The 21668-nt window shown below is 42.1% G+C and overlaps 1 protein-coding gene across 1 annotated transcript in view; it reads right to left on the minus strand.

Annotated features, from left to right (window-relative positions):
- Positions 1-8223: 8223 nt before the first annotated feature.
- Positions 8224-21668, minus strand: part of LOC148033547 (GTP binding protein) — a 61932-nt gene continuing 48487 nt past the window's right edge. The window contains exons 4-6 of the mRNA XM_087681493.1: positions 9656-9986; positions 9411-9542; positions 8224-9318 (exon numbers count right to left, since the gene is read on the minus strand). Coding sequence (XP_087537619.1) covers positions 8678-9318; positions 9411-9542; positions 9656-9986 — 1104 coding nt within the window. The 3' untranslated portion in view covers positions 8224-8677. The remainder of the gene's footprint in view (positions 9319-9410; positions 9543-9655; positions 9987-21668) is intronic.

Raw genomic sequence — 21668 nt, forward strand, 5'->3', positions numbered from 1 at the left:
GGCCAACTTAGAGCATCAACTATGCTTGCTAGAGATTGACGCACTTGGGCACACTGAGGAACAACATGACAATGTCAAATAGGAGAAAGAAGCATCCATTCCATCCCTAAAATGGATCATTTAATTAGAAGACATATGTGCAAAAATGTCCTCACGCTCATCATTTGTATACTATTGGCTCATGATGCCTTTATAATCATGTGATGACTTGCACAAACAATAGAAACATCAGTTAGTCCAATGTGTGGGGGAAAAGAAGTGTAATAAGAAGCATGTATATAGACTTGCACAAAAGATAAAGACATGTAATGAAGTACCAATGTAAGTGATAAATAATGACTATTTGACCAAGCTCTCAAGAATGCAATCTCATATAGGGCTCCATAACTTCATCTTGGCATAACCTGACATGCACTAGAATATCTATGTATAGGTCTTCATAGAAAGAGGAGTCCATTTCATTTTCAAAGAATTCCTACACGCATCTCCTCTACTTGGTGCACCAAACTTCGTGAGCCTATCTCCTCCGCTTGTTGCAAGCCCTCCTTACCCCCCACTTCTTGCAAACCTTCATCCTCTACTTGTTTCATGCCCTCTTCCTCCATGATGGGGACATTGGTTCTCTCATACATTGACCTATCTAAGATGCTACATGGACAACATACAACTAATGAGAGTGTTGTGAATTAGGGTAGAATATTGCCCATGTGGTAAATTCAATAACCAATCATCACCAAATGGTCTTCGTGACCTTTTTTAAAAAATTTTGAAAACTGTTTGGTGGACAAACCCAAGGAGCATGAGGTATTTGTACATGACCATCTAAGGTGGTCAACTGCTGCTCTGCTGCCAATACACCTCCTAGGTATCTATCTCTTTCAAATCCATCCTTGCACCAAGACTATCACCCTTTTCTATGATGTGGTCCCACAACAAGCTATAAACATTCTTGAAGATGTGCATGGGATCCAAAAGATGATTGATCTATAGATCATCTAAGTCCAATACATTAACTCATAGAATATGGACAACTGTCTCATTCCACTTGGGAGAGACTCTTCATGGGCGATCTTCCATTCACACTAGCTTCATGCATTCATTTGTGCAAGAGGTCACCTAAGGAATCCTTGATAGAAGTGTCATATATCCCTGATAAACTACCTGCTTTATCATGCTTGATCTACAGGAGTCCAACCTTGGCATGCACATTGGACATGCATAGTAACTAAAAGTGCAACCATTGCATGCAACTAACTTGATCATAAAAGTATATATTGGAGGAAGTAAATAAAATGAATAAAATTTTACCTAAGCACTCTTCATACCCAAAATTCATGCATGGTCCACATGAGAATGGCTCTTGTATTGGCAAACTGCTTCCCAATGTACCTACTCATATCATCCATTGTAATCCCCTTCACCACTCCATCAACTCATCAATTAGTGAATAGAGATAGACATCCATATTTTTGACCTCATACCATCTAGGCACAAGCAAGTATCCTTTCTTGGTAGTACAAAGACATGGTGGAATATTGTAGCTAGCAAGGGCTATTGACTGTACACTATAAGAGGTTGAGGGCAATTCAAATGGATTCATGCAATCCATATAACAAAACCAACCTACAGATTCCTTGCCTCTTTTCCGAGCTTCAAATTTGTCTCTAGTATACATTGGATACCATCTGTGGATCTATTTTGTGCATGCCAAGTTATCAAGCTTGTCGTGTTCTTAGTACAAAACATGTGACGAACATGCTACATGAGTGGAAAGTATTTGAGAAACTTCTGTGGGATTTTTTGACCTTGCAAGTTCTATTAATGTCTATTACCACCACATTTCGGCCATGTGGCCATTAACTCATATTCACCCCGAAAGAGCACAAAGTTGTTGGAAAAAGCATGTGTGCTATGGTAGTCCATGCCTAGTTTTCACAGCACTTGCCTTGCCTCATCTCATGATACTCATGAATTGTGTTTTCAATAGGCAAGGTAAATGTGTTATGTACCTAAACAATTCAACTACACTTGCATTGCTCCATCCATACTTTGTCTATATACTCAAGAGCACAAGAAGTTACTTTAAGTAGGACACCTATGACTTGCCATATAGTGGTATGAAGGCCTCCTCTTTCAATGTGTCTGAAGAAAATGCATCCATGCCTAGCAATACCTTGGTCATCACCTCCATCTCAAGCTTCAATAACTAAGAACAATTTAGTTACTCCTAAATTTCATCTCCAATGAGAGGTGCACTAAAGAAAGCATCTCCCATGAGGTCAAATTGCTCAAGTTCTCCTTTCATGGTATGCCCACAAACTCTTCTCACTCGACATAGTAGATCTCCTCATTGCAATGTATAGTCATCACCTTACACAAATTTATAAAGGCAAATAATACATTGGCAAAACATTGTATTTAGTGCTTGTCTTTGGTGTAGAGTCCATGCACGCCACATACACTTTACTCGCCACTAACTCATAGTCTATGATAGTTTGATCAATAATTTCTAGTTGGAACTCAACATACCATTGCATATGCTTTATGGACAAATGACACTTTTGAGGAATTTCCCACTTACATTGAGTGCATGGATATGGGACACACTAATTGAGATATGCCCGGGGGGTCCACTAGGGTTTACCATATGTTACCACGTGAGTGTAAGGGAGGGGGTTATTTAAGGGAAGGAAGGTACATTTTATAAGGTAAGGTCCCATAAATAGGGGGTAGATAAGGGGTATTTTCATATATTTCTTGCACGCAGGTGACGCCTCCTTATTACTACTAGTGAATCCCCCGTGGAGATATGTCTCTTGATTTCTAATATGTTGGTCCTCATCACTACTCATGTTTGCTACAATGTAGGTAAGGTCAAATTTTTCATCTCTCTCTCTCTCTCTCTCTCTCTCTCTCTCTCTCTCTCTCTCTCTCTCTCTCTCTCTCTCTCTCTCTCTCTCTCTCTCTCTCTCTCTCTCTCTCTCTCTCTCTCTCTCTCTCTCTCTCTCTCTCTCTCTCTCTCTCTCTCTCTCTCTCTCTCTCTCTCTCTCTCTCTCTCTCTCTCTCTCTCGTGTAGAGAAGAGGGATGGCAAGGTATGAAAGGATGAAGAAATTGCTTTCAAAAGTAAAGATGACGGATGGGGTTATTCACGAGCTTCAACACTTAAATTAAAACCTCGTGTGTGCAATCAATTCCTAAGGAAAGTGCTATTCTTCTTCTACACAAGTCATATGTCGTTGGATTTAGAGATGGATCAAATACTAGGAGAACTTGAACTCCATAGGTCTATACTATAGTGCTTAATATATGTATAGTCTATGATGTAGATAATTATGTGAATGCATATGCTTACATTGGAAAGTACATACTTATAAAAGACAACTTTTCAGGTTGCTACTTGTTGAAGGCTTTTGTTTTGGCAAGAATAATCTCTATGGTTGAGGAAAATGAAATATTATTGATGTGGAGGAAAAGGGAATTGTGAAGAAGAATGTAGCATGACAAAAAGTTCTATAGGCAAACATGTAAGTTATATGAGTGGTAGTTTGAAGCATATGACTTCATTGTAACTCAACCACCAATTGAGATGCTAGTTGCTACATGATGAATCTCTCATTGTAATGTGCCTTTTTTCCCTTGCTATTTGTAAGTTCATTCCTTGATACTAGGTTGATTGAAGTTGTAAGGGAAAAAAAGGTGCAAGTGATTCAAGGACTAAGTTCTAATATTAGGCAAGCAAGAGCTTCCTAGGTTATCTAATCCTTGCTATGCCCTAAACACTAATGGAATGACCCAAATAATCAACTCATTTTTTGAGAAAATACTTGCAAACTAGCCCTTAAATTAATTTGGAAAATGATTTATAAGGCATGTGATTCATATCTCTCTTGGGTTGCTCAAATATACCATTATCCATGTGATTCGCATCTCTCTTAGGTTGCTCGAGTATACCATTATCCATGAGAGAATCCACAATTCCTTGAATAAGTCTTTTTTATATACCACCAATCCTTCATGAGTAATATGTGTTGTTCAAGATCAAGCACTAGGGCATTAGAGATGGAGCTAACTAATTGAAGACACCAAGCATCTCTAACTTAAGGACCTCTAGGTGTGGTATCATGAATATAAATGCATTTTTTTATTTCCTTTCATTTTATTAAATTTTTAAAGTGCCATCATATGCCATTCCATAATGTTATCACTCTTACTTACTTGGGATTTGAAATACAAAGGTTGAGGGCTATACACCTAGCTCTCACACTTCATTGCTACCAATGAGGGTATGCAAGTGGATGATGGCCAATATGACTTTGATTGGAAAGCCTTGATAATAACGCTACTGAAGAAGGAGCAATCTCACTATGAATGGCATGGATGAAGAAAGTTGAGTGTATTAATAAAGTACAACACAACCGTTTCTTGAAATATAGGATATTGCCCCCTTGTAGATGGTATTCTAGGTTGTTGTGGATGATCCTCCGACTTGGCTTGGTTTCCCTAAATTGAAACTCATGATGATTCTCGTAGTTAGGTAGGAATTAGGGGTGAACTCTTTTTGCACTACATACACATTGTTGATTTGTAGCTTAAAATGCCTATCAAACAGTATTTCTTTTCAAACATAGTCACGGTTGTTAGCAAATTTTTATTTTGAATGGTTACCATTATCTTGCACTTCCCCTAACAATGAATATGGTTTTACCCCATGTGGGTTAAGTAGCATTAGTTGGCACAATCTTACAGTGTCTAATTTGAATCAAGCATCATAATTAAAATGTATTACGGTCAGCACCTTCATCAAGAAGCATCTAGTGTGCATTGATTCTTTGTAATCAATATGACTATAAGGTAAGCAAGTAGTATCATCGACTCATCCTTAAGATCAAGATCTATAATTTGAACTATTCTTATATTAAACTTTTGTACTTATCGTTAATAGGGATATATCCTCGATCTAAGTCTATAGTTACTTGGTGCATGAGTGGATATGCTATGAACTTTCTAGCACTCAATAAATATTAGCCCGCATAAATTCATCTTCTTCTGTAATTGGTAGGTCTAGGGTGACCAACATATGCATTGAATCTCATTTGTCTTGGGAAGGGAATGTACTTGTTCACATGGCTAACTTTGGGTAAGTCTTGGACTTATTATCCCAATGGCATATTTAATTTAGCATCTAGATCCCTAGGAGAGGTTTTTCAAGTTTCAATTTCTACTCATGCTATCTTTGCCCTATGGCCAAAAAACACTAGACCATTGCCCAATCGTCTATGAGGCATGCAATCCACATTTAAGTCCTTCGAAGAAATAGGTCATAATTCACTCCTTTCATCACTACAAAGGTAACTTAGAATAATATCCCTTCAATCTTGATTGGCTAGTCCTTGATAGCTCATGTGGATTTAACTTTTAAGCCATCAACCAAATTGAAGTGCAAATTCTTTATGGGTGGACTATCCCATATGCATGAACTATGTCTGAGTTTATAATACTAACACTTGCTCCCATATCTATGATCCCCTTCTTAGAAGTATCTCATAAGGCTAGCATTGGTAGAACAGTGTGCCTTTTGGCTTCTCTTTAGAAAGTATTTACTCCTAAAGCTATAGGGTGCAACTCTGTGCTAGATCAGGAATCACTATGCTAGGTTTAAAATGTTGTGTATATTTTGGCTACTACTCCTTTAGGTCCATCTCTTGGTTGCATTCATATATCCTTATTATTCAAAAATAAGTATTATACCTTAAATACCCCTATATAATCTATATAATACTTAATTTTTGTATAGTCATTAATCTTTCCCATGAAAGCTATATTGTCCCCCCATATAAGGTGTAAGATCAACATATCAAAATTTTCTCATATGAAAGAATTCAATATTAACAATAATTCCAACTTCATAGCGAAACAAAATTTTCAATAGGACTAGTACTCTACTCTTACATGGTTAATATTTTAATATTTTTAATCATTAAATTTTTAAAATATTTTAATATAATTAATTATTTAATTAAAATTATATAATTAAAAATATGATGTAACTTTTTAACTAAAAATATAATATAATATAATAAATGATTATGCTAGAAATTACTAACACCTTGGTGTCAATTTGCATCCATTCTTCACCAATTGTTTGGGACTATGAATGAATATACATAAGGCTTGAATATATGTTAGAAATTAGTAACACCTTGGTGCTAGTTTGCATGCATGTTGCACCAACGTGTTTAGGATTAGGAATGAATATACATGTTAGAAATTACTAACACCTTGGTGCCAATTTCCATGTATCCTACACCAACATGCTTAAGGTTAGGAAATGAATTTGGATAGATAGTAACACCTTGGTATCGGGTTGTATGCATCATGCACACCAATGTATTTAGGATTAGAAAAGGCATACGCTAAAGCTTGAAATATCCTAGGAGTTAGTGCTTAGAAAAAAATATATTAAGTGATTGAGAAGATTTTAGATTGGATCAGTGCACTTGCACTTACATCATCTAAAGAAAAAAATCAAGGTTCCTCTACAAAGCATGCATTTAGAACATAGTGATACATCATTTTTTGTGTACCTACATGTATATGTCATATAGCATACTTGTGCTAGAAGTATGCTAGAAATTAGTGCCTAAAAATTAACACATATCATAATTTCCTTACAATGTTTTAGTTTGTGGGGGTAAACCATAGGGTATGTAGGCTTATAGTTAAAAAAAATGGGTAATAAAATAAATACTTGTCCATAATTATATTAATACTTCAATCCTATGTGTATATTTTTAGGTTGCCATGGCACATGTTGGTGAAAAGCGTAAAGAAAGAGGCATTTACAAGACAAGAGCACAAAGTCTTCGCCAGTGTAGCAATTATTAGAGGAATGGCAAACATTGTGAAAGAAGACTTTTTTGTGGCCCTTTCCCACACATAAGGCCGCTACCATTGCCTCTTTAAGGAGAGCTTTGGACCATTGAGACGAGTGATAGCCTATGAGGACCAAATATGTATGGGCCTTTTCTTATTGAAGTTCCAACAGCATAGAGCAACATTGTTACAAGATTGGAGGCAACCCCAACCACATCCAACCCTCTACAAAACAATTACATACTTTTTAAGTATAGTTGACCCCTCAACCACTGCCACCTTAAACACTACATCTCCTACTACCATGCGCCATCAAGGGACATCATCAAGTGGCATCACAATAGATAGAGCTATAGCGTTATGCAAAGCACGATGCCTTAAGGTACTTGCTCAACAACGTAGGCATGCTCATATGCAACACATTCACATCATGATTGCTCATTATAGACAAAGATTATCATGATGACTCAATTGGAGGTAGCTTGCAAAATCTTGGTGGATTCCATACACTGCAAGGGGGATACTCTATACTCTTTTCACTTTTTCAATTTTCCATATGTTTCATCTTCCATTTCAATTTATCATGTAGACCTAGACATAATTTTGTTTTCTTGGATGAGAGATGATGATACCAATTGTATTAGTTATGGTCTCATAGGCCGTTCTGGCCTTCTAGAGACGTTAATCTCTTTTTTTTTCGTAAAAGTCGTTAATCTCTCTCTCTCTCTCTCTCTCTCTCTCTCTCTCTCTCTCTTTATATCATTAAGTACTTTGATTGCATACTCCACTTGTGTAATGGAATTTTTTTTATCAACCATTTCATTTGTTGAGGCTACTACATTTGACATACTGAAAATGGATATGCCCGCTTTAGCTTCTTGCTCAACCTTCTACTCTAGTGATTGTAAATCTTTAGGAATAAATTTCTGTTGAAGCTTGGGATGAAATCCAAGATCTTCTCCAAAGTTACTTGTAACGATAACCTTTCCAAGGCTTGAAAGAGCCCATTTAGGTCTTTAATGTAAGGATGTATGGACCTAAAGGTCTTGCAAATGATAATCATAATATAACACAGCTGGATTCAAACTCACACAAGAAATAAATACTACATTCACACACATCACACTTTGATGAAGCCCCTAGCAAGCACCATACATGAAAACATGTGGCATGCAATGAAAATGAAAATTGGCCAGATGGTCTCTTAATATACATTGAAAACAACCTATGCAAGTTTGTCCACTGTAAAGGTGATATGGACCATTGCATTGATAAAGATAAGCTACTCAAGTTTGAGATTCAAACATATTCAGCATTCGTCGTTTCAACAAATGAAGGTCCAGTTTGTTATTCTGTTGTCATATCAAACACGATACATGAGCTGTAACAGGATTTTGCCGTCATAAACTGTTATAGCCATTTCTTTTCCCCCTTATCCCCCTCTGATAAACAGGACTTGCATACTCCAAAATATGCTAGCCAAAAAGTTATTCGGATCTTAAGTAGTTCTAAACATCAATAAATTTGTGCTCAAACACACACACACAGAAAAATACTTGTAGGGAGGTAAATGCTCAACCTTGACCGACACCATCATTATAGCCCCATCATGAGAAACATGGTTGTAATAGTAGCTTGACCTTACTGGCTGATTGTATATTTTGACACAAGTCACAAGAAACTAGAACGCTGTAAATAGTCAAAACCAGTTAGGTGTTCATTCATCCATTACATAAACAAATACACTGGCCTCTGTTCAAAATTAACAGAAGTCTCTGATGAATGTGCAAATGAAACAAATCATCAGTCCTCGTCATCATCATGAAACATGGATGCCATTTGTAAAGCTAGCATTGCTGCCCTCTCTCTTCTTTGAGTGTCTGGCATCAAGTGTGCATTTTCACGCATGCGAGCCATTTCCATCATCAATCGCTCTAAGTCAATTGATTGGCATTCTTGTTGTGAGCTCCCATTTCCTGATGGACTTTGAGAAGCAGGATTAGAGCCTATGTTCCCTCTGACAGCTTCAGGTGGGCCATTTCCATTACCAGCAGGATTAGAGGCTATTTCTCCTCTAACAGCTCCAGGTGGACCAGTTCCATTACCAAAATGAGGTGAAAGAATCACATTATTCAAACATGGAGAGATGGTCTGTTCAGAACTTGTGTTACAAGTCATCTCATGGGGAGTTGAACTGGATATATCAGCTGGCTCATTGACTACTGATAAGTTTTCCTGCAAAGATGCTAGAAGTGTGTCTGACTGCATGGTAGGGACATCACCTGACGAACTTGCTTCTTGGTCATTATTACTCACAGCACTGCTGATCCCTGCATCTTCATAAGAACTCCATGGTCCGTCATCACCATCCCAGGGTTCTGCTGAGCCATTGGACAAAAGTTCATATTGTATTGTGATCTCAGAGTCTTCATCTGTGCTATTATCTGTGCAGAAAATGAAACAGTCAAATGCAAAACTAATCTTCAGAAATTTTGTTATTTTAGATAGATCTCGCATAAAGGAAAGCTGCAAGCACCTTCAGCCTCATCTGAAGCCAAAGCACTGGAGCTCTGCTTATCAGATTTCATAGTCATCCCAGGCCACATGTGTGCAGAAAGTGCACCCCAAATTCGTGTCACACCTTGAAGATCACCATCAACTGACATACCTGCATCACTCATTGATAGATTCTGTCATCTTCCAACATGTATCAATACATTGCCAACAGTGTCTTTTAAGTATGATAGAAAATGGTACTACATGGTAGTGAGATCTTCATACATTGATCAAACACAGTATCCACAGCACAAGCCTCGATGTACTCAATTCCATGGTCAGCACACCATGCAATACATGACTGCCTCCTAAAATCCGTAGAGCTTCCTTCATTGTCTAGCAAGCTGGATCCATCACTCTGTTGAATACCATAATCCCAGAACTCAGGGTGGGGATCACTTGAGGATTCTCCTCGCTTCTGCAACCGTCGCCGATATTCTCTGTGACCAAAGTGATCCGGTACACGATCTGCCTTGTTTCCAATGCAAAGTAGAATTTCGAAATCACGAAGTTCCAAACTAGAAACCCATTCTTGCAAGGTTTCAAAAGATGAGAACTGCCAAATAGTGAAGACAGATATTGGGCATATAAAAAGCCAAAAACATTAAAGCATACACTTTCTATGTGCTTGCAAAAAAGGCACCTCTAGTTTAATACATGACTGAAACAGGAAAATGAGAAGCTCAAAACAAAGCATATAACCCAGCAGCCCCTCTGCATTGATTATATCTAGACATCTCCCAGACAATAGCATAGACCAGATGTTGCAACATCTTAAATGAGTTGCACTCAAACTAGCAAACTGATTCTGACAACTGTGGAGCTTCCCCCCACCCCCAAAAAAAACGTGAAACCAGGCTTTCATGATGGAGTGGTTGATGAAGTACCTGATTTACCAGCAATTCACAACAAGGACTAATTTAAGGAAAAAACAAAATTAACACTTTACTAATCACCACAGACAACCAACACCAATTAGCCCCAAAATTGGCACCCCTTTGTCATGAGGATGTGAAATTTTAATGCTTTGCTTAGCATTTGATTAAAAGTTAAATCAAATGTGCAAGTGACTTGCACATGTGAAGTGCAAGTTAATTATTTCATCATGTGAGACCTAGAACCCCGAGATATTAGTTGGTGCCAAAGGCAAAAGTTGTAATTAGTTATGCCTATCAAGTACTAGGTGGTACCTAGTGTCAATTTTTGGCCTAGACCAATTTATTGGCCATTAATGTCAGCGGTGATATTAGAGACTACGCATTAATTAATTAATTAATGTTGGTCTAAGGATTCATAATTGCTCAAGGATACTTGGGAGAAAAATTGGCCTAGCCGATTTTAATTATTGAATAGTGGAATTATTTTTCTAGGAACTAAACTAATTATTAAATTATTTTTCAAAATTAATATTTTCAAAATTAATTTGATAAGCTAGACAATGCTAGAAAAAGGGATTAGAATGCTACCTTGGCAAAACTTGCCCATGTAAGTGAAAAAAACGTTTTTGAGACTAGAAGAGAGAGGAGGGGTCATTATGATTCCAACCTTGTGCAAGTTGACAGAGAGAGACAAAGGCTATCAAGCCATTTCTAGCTAGCAAGAGACCCTCAGAGAGCTGATGGCATGCCCAAAACAAACTAATGCTAGGTGACAACAGTTTAGGCAACATCATATTCAGGAATTTCCATCAATGAAGATGGGTTTCATGGCTGTCTAGACAAGGCAACAATTAATTTCTTCTATTTTCTCGTGATGGAAGTCTGAATTTTCTCTCTCTTCACCATTCTCTCAATCCTCCAACCATCTCTCAAGTTATCTCAGCAAAATCCAACCATTTGAGTCATCATAGGTGGAGATTTTGATTTATCTCTACTGTAAACTGTAACTTACACCAAAAATTAGGATTTGACAATTGCCCCAAGATGCGTGCTCAAAATTGAGGGCCTAGGACTCAAATTCCAATAGCTGAAATTCAAGAATTTCAAAGAGATTCAAGAGGCCAACCAATATCAAATTTGGGGCTTGTCTCGCAAGGAGCAAAGTGAAGGCTAATCCCAAATTGATTTGAAGGCTTACTAGTCATTTATGATAGCAAGTGACACTTGGATTAGCAGAGGAGATCAAAGAATCTCAGTTGTACTTCATCCATTTACAATTAAAAATAAGCAAATATCATAAGGGGTGTCAATTTTGGGACCAACAAGCTGTCCATTAGCCAAGATTTAAGTGATAAAGTGTGCATTTTAGTTTATGTGATTTATTTACTTGTTACAATTATTGTTAAATCAGATTATTACCACCCTCTCCGAGGAAGAAGATTGGTTTCATGGTTCCATTGCCGGGATACCATCAAATCCCTTGATTTGGTTTGGTGGGCCCAAAGTACCTAATTGAAGGTCAAAAGTGTTGCTCTAAGTGTTGAAATTGTGTTCAACTAAGCATTTATAGCAAGTAGGTCTTCTTACAGTGAGATGGGATCAAGCAATGATTATGCATCTCATTCTGAAAAAGCACATAATGAAGGGAACAATGCAATGTCTAATCTTGAAACACACTTATAGCATGGACAACAAGGAAAAAATGTGATTGATGACCAAGAAGCAAATCCTTCTAGGCCACAAGAGCAAATGACCAGCAAGAAGGAGATGAATATGATGACCAATTCAAGGCTCGATTGAAGGCAGTAGCTCACATTTTTATTCAATTGGCCAAAGATCCATACTTTGAGAGACTTTTGAATTCTCCCAATAAGGATAGCAAGGGCAAGAAGAAGATGTCGTCTTCGAGCAACAAGAAGCTTCAAAAGGACAGCCATCACATCCTAAAGATACACCAAAGGTGGGGGATGCGCAAAAGCAAATGAAACCAGTTTGATTGGACACCCAAATGCAAGGCCATCTTTTTTAGTGCCAATCCAATGGGTTTTGGATAGTCAAGCATGCATGCAATGATAGGGCAGCCAAGATACTTTAGTGGCGGCACTATTTTTTATACTATGGTGGGTCAAGAACCACATATAAAAATGGATGGCACGACTCCTTATGGTATGCAGCAACCAATGCATGGTGTACAAGGCTCAATGTGTTCGGATATGGCTGTAATATGCATAACTACATATATAGCAGCATTGGCATAACACCTAAGGCACAAAGTGGCATATATGATAATGCATATGCACCCTCTGGTGCTTGTGGGGCTCAAGGAATGAGTGCTGGTCATGCAAATGCTTCACTTGGTATTGGTCTTATGTAAATGCAGCAAATGCATCTTTTTTGCAACGACTATTCTATAACAAGTTAACTCCCAAAGGGGCAGAAAAAGACTATGATGAGGGTGGAAAAGGGGTGAATTTTGAGTCCTTTAAAAGTACACAAGATAGGCTAAAAGCTGACTTCTATTCAACGGTTTGATGCAACCAATCCAGGAGGCAACTTCACTAAATCCTCAAAGATTTAAAAGGCAACCACTTTCTTGAAGGGGAATGCATTACAATGGTGATCCATGCTCTTAATGCAAGGTGAAGGACCATCAACATGGATACAATTCAAGCAAATGTTTGCATCAAATTGGTTTACTGGTACATTTAAGGTGGACATCATGACAACTTGGAATAAGTTTAATGCAGCAAAATACAAGAATCTGAAACAACATAATTTTTTTCTTTTTATTATTCCTGTCATATCGCCTGCTACCCCACCCCCAACTGTCGCATCACGCCCACCCTTGCCGTCGCGGTCACCTATATCTCTCACCTGTGGCCCCATCACCCCCCGGCTCCCTGCCCGTCACCCCCTGCCTACGGCCCGGCATTTGGCTTGCTCGTCGCCCCCCTAGCGGTCTCCTTCGCCTGTGCCCCCGCCGCCTGCAGCCCGTCGCCTCACCCCCTGCCTGTCGTCCCCGCCTGGTGACACCACCATGCCCTTTGCCCTGCCTGAGGCCAATGGTCTGCCCGCCCCACCAAACCCACCCTCCCCCCCCCCCCCCAATGCTACCTCAGCCTTGAGGCCCGGCCAGGCAAATTCACCACCTGTTTTTTGAAAGCAGCAACCTTCCCCCCCCCCCCCCCCTTCCGATAGCATTGTAGCATGATAGGTAGGTTCTCAACAGGGACACGCAATGGAAACCTCTGGTCAAACGCCAACACATTCTACGAGTTCCCCCCAGTCAAACACCTTGTGTATCATCCTCTCTAAGAAACAGCTCTTAGCCGTCCGAGCCACAGAGCTAGAGTTGAAAGAAACAGCGATCTTTGGTCAGGTTGTTGGACACTCCCCATCGAGGGCCCAGCTGGGGGATTGGCTCTACTCCACACTACACATTGGTACAGCGCAGATCATGGAAACGGACCTCATGGGCCGAGGGATCTTCATGGTTCGACTCACATCTGTGGACGCAGTCCGTAAGTTAGTGGAGAGCTCGCCCTATGTCTCCACACAGGGGGTCATTTACATGGTTTCCTAGTATAGCGGCTTCACACTGGAGACATTTGCGCTCCACAATAGTTTTCTCAGACACCCAGTCACTCTACTTCTCCCCGGACTGGTGGTAGAGTACTGCTAGTTAGTGGAGGACTTTAGACAGCTCTTTGGCATAGTTCTTCCTGCTTCCTTCACGGATGCAGTGATTGTTGCAGGAGTCCCAAAGGTATGAGTGGCCGTGAAAGACACAAAAAGCATACCAAAGTTCCTGGAGATTGAGGCTAGAGATCACTCCTTTAGGCAACAGGTCATTGTGACTGGGCAACCAGGGCAATGCCTGCGCTGCCACGACTTTGGGCATCAGGCAATAGATTGTATACGTTTCAAGGCCAAGGCGGCTCCATCGATAGGCCCACAGGTGGACGCTGACGACTTCACACGGGTCCAGAGATGACAGAAAGGGAGAGGGCAAGGGGGCCGCAGCCAACCAGACCGAGCCTCGACAGCAAGGAGCAAGAGAGTGAGCGACGCCCCCTCGGCAAAGCACTCCACAGCCCGCTCCACCCGGCAAGACCACAGTCCCCTACATCCATCACCTACACCACAGACTAACTCACCTGAGATCCCACATCCCCCACACCCCTCCTCCCCCATTTCCTATGCCCCCCCACTGCCCCTGGCCCACAGCCCCCTCCTTGGAGGGTCACCAGCCCCCTCCGCACCCACCTCACACCTCCGACCATACCTCCATTCCCCAAGCCCCCTCTTCCCCCCCACCACCTCCCTTGCCGAGTAAACCCCCTAATCCGCACCCGGTTCAGGAGATCCCCCCTAATGCCACCCCCGCTCCTCCCACAGGCGGTGATATTATGCCACACACGCCTACATCCTCCTCGCACCAGCAGTACTCACCTTCCCACACAATCACCACCTCATCTGTCCCTGCTGCCCGTCACACTTTCCCGAGACAGGCACAGTTGTTGCCACAGGAGTTCTTCCGCACTGGCCCATGGTCCTACCTGAGTGTTGCGAAGCGCAAAGAGTTCCCACTACCTCTTGAGGTGGGGATCTTCGTGGTTCATAAGTCAAGGAGGGGCAAGGTCTATCTACTAGCACCACCAGATGGACCAAACTACATTTTTTCCTTCAGTCCTCTCACTCAGAGGATTGGACAACGACACAGATAGAGGAGCTGAAAAGTCAGGTGGCAGACCACACCTCCCAGCGGATGGGAGAAGAAGAACTAGCATTGTTTGCATAGCAGTGGCTTGGTTGCATGATGGACATTAACTAGTGGGCTGGTACTAAGGTCCCACACTTGAGCATTATCTTTCGAGCCTCTTCACAGTGGAGAGCTCCGTGGGATGTGATCGAGTGGCCCCTAGCATAGACAGCCCATTCCTACCAGTGCACAGAGTCACAACTCTCAGCATGGCTGATAGTGCCACCTGGAGCATCTATCACCCCTAGGGTCTGGCCGAGGGCCACCATGGGGGACTGGAGTTCGCCGTTCAAACCGGCAGCAAAGCATACTTGTATGCCCCATAGTTTTTCCTCCTCATCACCATCTTTCACACTGAATAGATGCCTATTCGGTCGGTCACAGATTTCCCCATGAGGTTACACCTTGCATCCTGGAATGTGAATAGTCTCCACTACAGTAGGGCACATGGTTCCAGGAAGTTGATTGTTCGGTGAGAGCCACAACCTGCCCTTGCCGAACGGATCGATATCTTACTTCTACAGGAGCACAAGCTCACTCCCACCCAGGCCCAACAGGTTGGGAAGGTACTCTCAGGCAGCTCGCACACTTACTGGGAGTACGCCATAGGTGCACACGGTAGGACAGGAGACGTATGCACCTCTATTGGCTCGAGTCTCACCGCATTGTACGAGACCACGCGACGATAGTAGCAGGGAGGGTTCCATGGATCAGATTGGATATTGGGGACTCGTGCCTTGGAGTCCTCAATGTCTATGCCCCTACGGAGGTTAGGACACGCAACAGGTTCTAGATGGAGATCGCGGATGGACTCCCAGAGGTGGATTCCTAGATCGTTGGAGGAGATTTCAACCTACAGCTTTGAAGGACCAACAGGGCAGAGGCAGAAACTACCAAGGCATGGCTACGGAGGAGCAAGAGGCATGGGAGGTCTTTTTACTGGCAGTAGGAGCACGCGATGCTTAGAGAGACCCTGCCTTCCACAAGAGGGAAAGGTTGCTCGACTTCTCTTGGGGATACAGGTGGCTAGGTGGAGTCCTGCTGGAGCGGTTGGACAGGTTTTATGTGGGAGAGTGGGGAGGCTCTCGTGGAGGCCAAATTGAGCAGTTGGAGGGCACCACGTTATCCGATCATTGCCCGGTTATCCTGACCCTTGATCCCCCAGCATCTACCCTAGACACACGATCATGCCAGATCCCTGACTCGATCTATAGGAGGGAGGAGGTGACGAGATAGATAGAGCAGATTTGGACCAGGGAATGGGGTAGGAGAGACCGGATCGCAGAGGAGGTTGTAGAGGTCATAGGGAGGACTTGGGAGCATAGACCCAAAGTATCAGAGTATGGCCCTTTTGGGCAAGCTAGTTATCCGTGGTCTCACACCAGGCAAGCAAACTTGGAAGGTCTTATTGAGGAGGGTCTTCAGGAGTGTAGACTGAGGCTTAGCGGTGAGTGGAGGCCGTTCCTGAGATGGATCTTCACGTCCGCCCAGATCACCCCCCCCCCCCCAAATCACCCTTCCTACGCACCTTGCTCCGCGTGTGGCAGGGCCTCTGCAAGGCCCTAATCTAGAACCCCCCAAGCTGCTAGGAGAAGATAGAACATCAGCCGGTGATTTGGAATCCCCAGGTCACAGATCGAGAAGGGGCACAGATTCGCGAACACTCCCATATCCAATGGGCTGGTTGGGAGACTGGCCCGACTCATACCATTAGGACATGGTGAGAGGTGTACAGGATGGCAGGTGCTGCAGCGAGTTTCAGGCTGCTAGAGAGGAGTGGAGTTGAGAAGGGAGATAGACACAGCAATACCTCAGGAGTGGCTTGTTTCCCGATACGAGAGCTGATAGAACCCGGGGAGGTATGGGCCGCTAGGTTTTCACTAGCAGGCATCCCTCTACAGATGGCAGATAGAGTGGGCAGCGCTCTGCTTGGGACCTTCTTCACCGTACAGAAGGGGGGGCGTTTGGCTCTTGACAAAGGACAGTAGGATGAGGGGATAGCTGTCCTTTCATGGAGGAGGATCCGGGTGATTGGCCTTCAGGGAAAAACATGGCGGCTGAACCTTTTTGTCTTCTAGGAGGAGCTTAGGGAGTGGCGCCTCTGGATCTGGGAGGGCAAGCCACTTGATGTGCTGGAGTGAGATCCAAGAGAGTGGCTATGGCCAGCCACTGCAGTTGCCAAGAAGCCACCGAGGTTCCTAGAGTACACTGCCAAGATTGGAAGACATGTACTGATGTAGGAGGATATGGACTGGGCACCGTCACGTAGCAGGCACTGGGCAGAGCACAGCATTACGGAGCCTTTCCGACGGACCTTCTGGTGTCGCCTATGAGATAGCTAGACGCCAAGGAGGATATCATATTTCTTATGGCTGGTGGCACATGGTGGCTTGGCGGTGGGAAGTTGGCTAGCAAAGATGCTGAAAGAGGGAGGTTGTAAGCGCTCCACTCAGCAGCCTTTGGAAACCTCGAAGCACTGCCTTTGGTCATGTGAGAAGGCACAATTCGTATGGAGAGGAATGGTTAGTCAGAAGGGGAAATTTCTACAGTATTTGATCTCTTAAGATGCTATGTATTCAAGCACAAGACACATTGGAAGCAGCATTTACCTTTGGTAGAATTTGCATACAATAATATAGTGCATAGTTCCACTAGCAAAGATCCATGTGAAATTGTGGAAGGTAGCAAGAAAGTGCCCCCTATTTTGCACACAAAGGATAAGATCTTTGAGGCCAATTGCATTTAGAAAACATGGATATAGCCTAAACAAAGGTTAAGTATGCTCTTCATAGGTCTCAAGAGAAGCAAAAAAAGGCAATTGATCACCGTAGACATGCTTTGCAGTTTGCAAAGGGCGGTTATGTATTGCTACGTTTTGAAAAGGCAAAGCTAAAAAAGATAAAAGGCAAAGAGAGATTTTATCCCAAGCTAAGTAAGAGATATTATGGGACCTTTCAAGTGCTAGAGAGAATTAACAATGTTGCTTACAAGCTGAAACTGCCTCCACAGTAGCAGAAATATACTATGCCTTTCATGTGAGCTTGTTGAGACCTTTTCATGATGATGTGCCTAAGGATATATCTACTAAAATTCGGCCAAAAGTTGAGGAGTTGATGAGATTTTCATACCCAAGCATAAACACAACTAAGTTAATAAGTTGTATCACCACATCTAGAGTTAGTTCTAGAGTTAGCTAACTTCAATTGAGTTAGGGGTTTGGACCTAAGGTTGTACTTTCATTCTATCATCTTTTGCAATTCAATAAGTTCACTACGTTTTAGCTCACAATATCTTCTCTCACTCTCATTTCTCTCTCCTCCATATCTGGTTCAGTTTCCAACATTTGCTATCAAAGTTGTACATGTGCAGGTTTTGCTTAGCCACCGTCAACCAATGCCACTCCACCCGAGAACTCGCAGCCAACAGCTCAGCCCGCGAGGAAGAGGAACAAGAGCTGTCCTATACCACTGCTCAAGTAACCACCACCACCCAAGCACCTGCATTGCCAACATTTAGACCTATGCTGCCACCAGCTCCCCACAACGCTTTCTCCACTAGCAATCCATCACGACTGCTTTGTTCTCTGCATGCTGTCCCAGTCCATGCCACCTACTGCTCCACATGTCACAACTCTATAGAAACAGAATTTGTATCCTTTTTCATTAATTTGTCTATATAATGATTTATTAAATTTGTTTCCTTTGCACTAATTAGATATAAAGAAAAGTGCATTGGAGCTGGCCACTGATGAGTGGTCACAGGTTATGGTGGACCCACGCGGTGGGTTAAAGAAAAGATAGTTCACACTTGCGCCTATATGGCCCGATTGGGCGCCTGTGACCAGAACTCACGCATATCAAGGTTAGACTCGCACACAGAAAGGATTGATGCCTTGAAGTGTGGGCTAGATCCGCCAGAACAGACAGTTACAATCAACAAGATGGCATGATCATGAAATGCTTGTACAATGTGCATGTGTGGGCTGAAAGCTTGAAATGCACATTTCTTTGCATAGAAAAGTCACATGAAGATTCTGATACCGTTTTTGCGATGTACGCGGAAAAAGCTTTCATATGACACCCATATTGGGGGGTCCCTAAATTTTAGGAGCCTTGAATTAGCCTAAAAATGCTAGTCCTAAAAAATAGGGATATCATTCTAAAAATAGTAAATTCTGTACTCTGACTGTGCTTACTAAATTTGGTTGTTTCTATTCTTGACAGTATTCAGCCCAAAAAGGAAGGCCATAGAGAAGAGACAGGACACTTGTCACACAAGTTTCCAAGTGTCCCACCACTTGTCACATCTCATGACATGTGGCTAGACACTTGTCTTGTGCTACTCCACTTTCCCCTTTTGTACTAGCTCTTCCCTCTCCTATAAATAAGAGCTCGTTTTTCTTCATTCAGCATCATTTTTCTTTGCTGTAAACTCATGTACAGCACCCACAGATAGCCAAAAACTGGCCCCATCCATCCCCATCATCATTCCCCACTTCTCCATTATCAAATTCCTCCATATTCCCTCTTCTATCACTGCTGTTTTACAGGACAGCAAGCCTGTAAATTCATTACAGCACCTCCTTCTCGAGCTCTTTCTTCCATTTTAGCAACAAGAAGCAAGCCCTATCCATGTACTGCTGATCAATGATGAAGAAAGGCTGATTTCCCCTCTTTTTTCTCTCATACTGTAAAGAAATCAGTTCTTATCATTGCATAATAGATAATGCATGTGTGTTTGTACATCTTTGCATGATCTTGTGAGAGTGAGAATTACTTCTCCTCATTCTCAAGTTGATTGTAACTGAGCTCTTCCCTAAGGGACTTGGGTTGAGCAGAAATACATTCCTTCGGGGGGGGGGGGGAATAGGGGTTGCCCATCTTCAAACCTCAATCTTGTATCCATTACTTTTACATTTTCATGGCTGTAATTTTGTGAGTAATTTTCATTTTCAGCTTTAAGTGTTCATTCTCTTTTATATTAAATCTCGAAAACAAGCGAATATCATAATTGTCAAGCATACTACGTTATTCGGGGCATTTACACCACAACACCGCCTTTAGGCCTGCCCTGCCAACCTTGCCAATCCTGCCCTGCTCTCATCTGTGCAGCACTGCCACAACAGCCCAACTACTCCCGTCCAATCACCGCCATCTGCTGCCTCCTGCACCAGCCTCGAGATCTGCCTAGTGCCGCTTGTCCTACTCTACGTACCTACATTGTTGCCACCACCTGTTCCTACTCCTACAACCTGTTGTGCCTCCAACACTACCACCCACCAGAAATCTGCACTAGCTCTACTTGTGCCAACAGATTCAGCCACCAAATGTGTTGTAGTCGAGCTTGCAAAATGTTGTAGTCGAGATGGCGATTCAGTCCAGAAAATGATATGATGAGGATAAAGGAAGACCACACAATCCGATTCTTAACAGGGGCACGAGATACGTTTCTCCTCCCAGCCTTGCCTAGTTAATTGCTAGCAACTCCCATCGTGATCCGATTGCCAGCCGTCACTTCTTGGTGAGTCCTACTATTCTTGGACTCTCTTTAATTCTAGGCTCCCCTAAAACCCGTTCGGACGCCCAAGGCCCCCAGACGGTCATCCCTCGTGCCTATTTCCCGTAATTTACCTTATTTATGTAACATTTCCTTCCCCTTAAGAATCGGTTTCGTCCTCGAAAACGATACTGGGAAGGTCTAACTGTAAATCGGGAAACCTTTTCCTTAAGATACTTACTCGCTCCCATGTTGAGCTTTCTTCTGAACAATCTTTCCATTTGACCAAACATTCTTGATAAATAGTATTCCTTGTTCGTCTGTTACGAACATTTAATATTCTTTCTGGTTCATGTGGATTAGATTGGTCATCTAATAACTCCTCAATGTTATCATTTAGGATTAGATTATCCAAATCACCCAGCTTCTTCTTTAACTTACTTACATGAAAAACTGGATGTATTTTACTACCAGAAGGCAGTTGGAGCTTGTAAGCCTGTTCTCCCACTTTTTTAAGTATTGTGAAAGGACCACAATACCCGAGTGAAAGTTTTGGACATTGTCCCGTTTTCATGGTTTTAGTTTGCTCAGGCACTTTAAGATATAGACCAATTCTCCTTCTTCAAAGGAGATGTCTCTTCGGTGAGCATCTGCATAAGCTCTAGCTCGATTTTGAGCTTTCTTAATATTTTCTTGAGCAAATTTTAACATACTACTCATATCCTCCAAAAAGTCCTTGGCTGCCTGAACCTTTTCCTTATGCAGTCCTACTGCATGAGGAGCTTTGGGCTGAAACCCATACATTAACATAAATGGACTATATCCAGTGGAAGAGTGCTTGGCACTATTATATGCAAACTCTCCTATTGATAGATACTCTTCCCAATTAGTTTGCCTTTTACTTACATATGCCCTGAGCATATCTTCAAGGATTTGGTTAACCCTTTCAGTTTGCCCATCAGTTTGCGGGTGGTCCGCCGTACTCATGCTAAGTTTAATATCCAACTTCCTAAATACCGCACGCCAAACTTGACTATCAAATTTTCTATCCTGATCAGAAACTATATTTGCCAGAAGGCCATACAATCGGTATATGTTCTCT

The sequence above is a fragment of the Lygodium microphyllum genome, chromosome 7, assembly GCF_053477565.2.
Source record: "Lygodium microphyllum isolate KBCC chromosome 7, Lygodium_microphyllum_v1.1.10, whole genome shotgun sequence".
Classification (NCBI taxonomy): domain Eukaryota; kingdom Viridiplantae; phylum Streptophyta; class Polypodiopsida; order Schizaeales; family Lygodiaceae; genus Lygodium; species Lygodium microphyllum.